At 29.5% G+C, this 5,071-nt stretch overlaps 1 protein-coding gene across 1 annotated transcript; it reads left to right on the top strand.

Moving 5' to 3' along the window:
* The first annotated feature begins 256 nt into the window (after positions 1 to 256).
* On the top strand, positions 257 to 1,739 carry LOC149398488 (serine protease, putative (Protein of unknown function, DUF538)). Its single transcript, XM_089615238.1, has 2 exons — positions 257 to 814; positions 1,394 to 1,739. The coding sequence occupies exons 1-2, from the start codon at positions 361 to 363 to the stop codon at positions 1,450 to 1,452; spliced, it is 513 nt and encodes a 170-aa protein (XP_089471364.1). The 5' UTR covers positions 257 to 360; the 3' UTR covers positions 1,453 to 1,739.
* Positions 1,740 to 5,071: the final 3,332 nt, after the last annotated feature.

Genomic DNA, 5,071 nt, shown 5'->3' with positions numbered 1-5,071 from the left:
CCTCCTAATTTATCGTCTATGCCTCTCCAACAAAACAACGAGTCATGAAGGAAATATAATTATAAACCAAACAAAGAACAAAACCGTCATTTTACAATCACTCTCGTTTATTTTTCTCTTAAAAAAGAGAAGAAAAAAAATAGTCCTTCAAACTTTCCATGATAAATCAAGCCTCTAATTAACTCTCTCTCTCTCTCTCACACACACACACCAAAATACAAGGACAAACCCGTCATTTCAGGATCACCATCGACTATTTTCCTTGAAAGAAAATTAAATAAATAAAAAGACAGTCCTTCAAACTTTCCATAATAAATCAAACTTCTCTAATTAACTCCCTCTCTCTCTCTCTCTCAAACCATGAAGAACAAAACATCACTACTTCTTCTACTACTACCACCGTTCTTTCTCTCTCTAACCCTAACCCTCGCTCTCTCCTCCACGTCATCCTCGCCGTCAACCACCGTCCACGATCTCCTCCGGTCAAAGGGCCTGCCGGCGGGACTTTTCCCGCGCGAAGTCAAGTCCTACACGCTCTCCGACGACGGTCAACTCGAAGTCCTTCTAGAAGGTCCGTGCCTCACGAAGTTCGAGAACCGAGTCTTCTACGACGCCGTCTTAACGGCGAATCTAAGTTACGGAAGCCTAAACGGCGTCGTTGGGCTCACCCAGGAAGAGCTCTTCCTTTGGCTTCCGGTCAAAGATATCGTCGTTGACGATCCTGGATCGGGACTTATTCTCTTCGATATTGTTGTTGCTCACAAACAGTTCTCTTTCTCTCTCTTCGAAGACCCACCGGATTGTAAACCCCAAGGTAGTGTATACTCGCTCGGTATTCTTTTGAAATATATGATTTATTTATTTGGTTTATCAATGTGTTCATAATGCTATTGTGTTTGTTGAAAACAATCTGTTTTTTGTTTTGTTAGACTTTATGTTCGACATATCTCGTTTGTTATGTTCAGAATTTTTTTTTTTTTTATATATATTTTACATTTTTATATCACATGGCATAGTAGTATAACACAATAAATTACTTTGTACTTGGCGTATTTAAAAAAAAATACATTTTAGATTTAAAAATCGATTTACATTTCATTGGTTTCAGTTTCGGATGTAGTACCATTCAGAAACTTGTTTTTTTTTTTTTTCATAGTATAAGCCTTTAAGGTTATATAAATTTAATATGGCTGTGTTCAAGATGTTTATTTATTGTTTTCTACTTTATTACCAAGTATAATGATATAGAAGCAGCTTTTGGTATAATCCAATTACGGTTATTTAGAAGGGAGAAAAAAGAATATTTTTATTGGTTATTATTAAACAAAAAGGATTTATTTATTGGGTGTATGTAACTGTGTTAGTAGCTAATCGTTTGGTGTGATTTTGGCAGGTGTGTTGAAGAATCATGTGAGGAAAGAGAGAGGGTTTGGGGCTGTGAGAAAAAAATAATAATAAGGATATTAAAATCTATATCTAATGCGGGCCAATATGTTTCAATTTTTGTCTCTTTCCCTGTGTAATGTTATAATTTTTCACAAGTATAATGATAGTTAATGCTAGGTGGTCTTCATTTTTTTTTTGTCATTTCTCTATTTTTTTTTTCTTCTAGAGTAGGAATCAAAGCTTCTAATCAAATTAAAGGTTCTAATTTTCCAATTTTTGTCCACATTAGTTTGAATTTTGTTTATAATATATTAGTTTAGATGAGGACCAATGAAAAGAATCAAAGTTCATTATGATCCAGCTCTATCTTTTCAAATCATTAAAACTTCTTTGCATGGAAAGAAATGGGCTGAATATGTGTGTCTAAAATATTCAAAATATACCTAGTAGGGGATATATCCTAGGAAATTGATTTTTTTTTTTCGCTAAAAAAAATGAAAGATATTTTGCTTATTATGTTTTACTTTGAAGATATAGAAAGCGGTTATCTTATGCTTAAAGTATAAATCTACAAATGATGAGTATGGGGTCAAAATTAAGAAACTCAAGGTATATTGATGAATAAACAAAAGGGTATATCATACTTCATTGAATATAAATATTGTTTTAGGGTTTTAACATTCATACTTGTATAATAAAAATTCCAAGTGCCTTGCTTTTGAATGCTTTAATACATATACTAATTAATTCGTACAATCATCTTTATAAATTATTATAAGAAAAACAATAATGGAAAGAGAATAATTATAATTTTCATAAAGGAAAAAAGGAAAAGCCTAGCTTCACGGTACGTAGGCCTACATCACGGAAGAATAATTTCATATTGTGTACTTGTACATAAAATATATATTAGACTATTTTCCTTACATGGGATATCTGTTATTAATTATTATTACTAGATTGATTTGGTGTCACTCTCGTAAAAATCACTCCTATAAATTAACTTTTATTTGGGTGTTTTTGCTAAATATATAGTCAATTTAAAATCATGAATTTGCAAAATAGTTAAAATTTATCTTAATTTAATGAAATAGCTAAAATATGCCGTAATTTAGTTTAAAAAAAAAAATTTGACACCAAGATTAATTTTTGTGAAAGTGATAAATTACTTATAATAATCGTCAAAATTTTAATCTTAACTGCTAAAAAAAATTGAAAAACATAAATTTAACTACTTTATTGAAAAGTTTAAACTTTGATTATTTTACTAATAAATAAGTTTTAAAGAGATATTTTGTTTTCTTTTTTAAAATTACCTTTTATTTTTACGCGGGAAATGTAGGCCCAGTTTTTACCTATATGTTATTATTAGTTGGACCCACACGCACCTTCATTCATGGTAAAGGAAATAGTATTTTTTTTTTTATATATATATAATTGCACTTGTGTCCTTTTGCTTCGGCTTTTTGTGGTGTGGCTTATAGTAAATAGCTTCCTATCACAAATCACAAAAATATTTCTTCAATGCTTTTTTTTTTTTAATCTTTTGTGTTATGATATCATCAAACAAGACATACATTGTTAGTCATACAGGTGGTGACTGATTCTAGCCCCCCACATAGTCCATAGTCCATAGTCCAAAGAGAGAGAGAGAGAGAGAGAGAGGAAAAAAAAAAATGAAAAAGTGGGAAAATAATATTGAGGGTATTTTTGTAAAAATATAACTTTATCTCCTCCATGCTCTAGTAGATTTTTAGAGAAATATCGAATTTAATTTTTATTTTTAAAAATGTCGAGTTTGTATCCACTGTTTATTTAAAATAACAAAAATTATACTATAAAATAAATAACACAAATATTCATTTTGTTGACTTTTCAATAATGTTCACTTTGATACAAGAAACCGAACCAAACCACAAATCAATATCCCAACCCCCAAATTCAAAATTTTGAAATAAAAATAGTCTTTAATCGAAATGGACTAATAAAAGTCATACCCTATGATTAAGTGATTGTTGTTTGTTTTTCGTTTTTTAATAAATTAGGATAAAATAAGGTTTACATATAAATATTTTGTCAACATCAATGGAAAGTCAATAAAAATAATATTCGTGGCAATATTATATGTTTTAAGGTATAATTTCGTCATTTTAATTAAACAGAAAATACAAACTCGATATTTTTTAAAACAAAAGATTAAACTCGACGTTTCACTAAAACATTGGGTACATATTTTTCAATTTTTTTTGTTTTTATTTTTTATCACAAGTTGTGTGTATATATACTTTTGCAACAATAATTTCTTTTCGTAGGCTTCAGTTTTTTGTAAGTCAACGCGACGCAAATAAATTTGAAATAAAGCGTTGTAAAGTTCAACAAATTGGCCTAAAAAACGTTTATGCTTTATTTTATTTTTCCTAAATCAATATACAGACTGGCTTGATAGGTTTTAATTAATTAAAAAAAAAAAAAAAAAAAAAAAAAAAAACTTCTCTTATCGTCGATTGGTAAAGACATTCCGCTGGCTGACTAATTTTTACATAATAATAATAATAATATGGCCTTCCTTGGAAACTAATTCCCTATAAATATTTTTCTGCAATAAAGTTTGTTAAATATTTTATATTTTATCAAGAGTAACGGATATTTCTCATATATATTGTTTTTTTTTAAGAGACATTATTGGCCAAGATTACATGATATATTATAGTAGTACAAACGCAAGTGACATTATTAGTCAAGATTACATAATTTAGTACATGAGGCATTAAGCTGAAAGATGATAAATCATCTATCTGTGAAGGAGCATGCATTTCTGCAGCTAAGGACCTCTCAATCGAGATATAATGCTAAATCAAACTAGCTACCACTCTCATATGTATTGTATTACTGCCCACTAAAGACTAATTTCTATATTAAATATTATGAAATTCATTAACCCCTCAATTTTTAGTTACATCAACTGACAAACTCTATTTAAATAGTTCACCCACTGATTATTATGTTCCAATATTTTTATTTATGAGCTATATAACTAACTAGCCAATAGTAAATTTAAATTTTACAAAATAGTTAATATTTTGTAAATTTTGTAAAATAGTCATTAACAAAAATTAAACAGGATCAAATATCCAAAATACCATTCATTAAACATTTCATAATTTTGGCCATGATTTAAAAAAAACAGTCAATAAATGAGTTAACCATGGCCACTTTTAATGATCCTTCATTTCGTTATTATCTTTCTCTCTATTAACGATGAGTTTTTCTCCCTGCTCCGATTTTTACTCGTCACTGTGGCGCTTGAAGGTCATGTCTTCTAAATTTAAACAGGATGCGCTTGTATAGAAAATTTACCGACATTAACACAAATATTCAGAAATTAACATAAGTTTACATAAATATATCAACATTTACACAAATAAACACAAAAATAATAAAGAACAATAAGAACAATTTTTCAAACAGAGGATTTCAATCCTTCCGCGAAGATTATAAAACGGAAACATAGGCAAAGAGATATCGGGAATTTTCCGGAAACAAAGGGAAATCGACCAGGGTTGGGTTGGGGCTAGGGTTTAGGCTAAGCTCTTATTCAATTCTTTAATACATCCTTCATTTTTTATCCTAATCTGATGCCTTGGGCATCATACAAAACCCTAGATATTTGATTAACGAACGAAAT

Source organism: Urtica dioica, chromosome 5 (assembly GCF_054948205.1).
Source record: "Urtica dioica subsp. dioica isolate 48M chromosome 5, U.dioica_male_clone48M_v1_H2, whole genome shotgun sequence".
Classification (NCBI taxonomy): Eukaryota; Viridiplantae; Streptophyta; class Magnoliopsida; order Rosales; family Urticaceae; genus Urtica; species Urtica dioica.
This window is presented reverse-complemented; position numbering and strand designations above follow the sequence as displayed.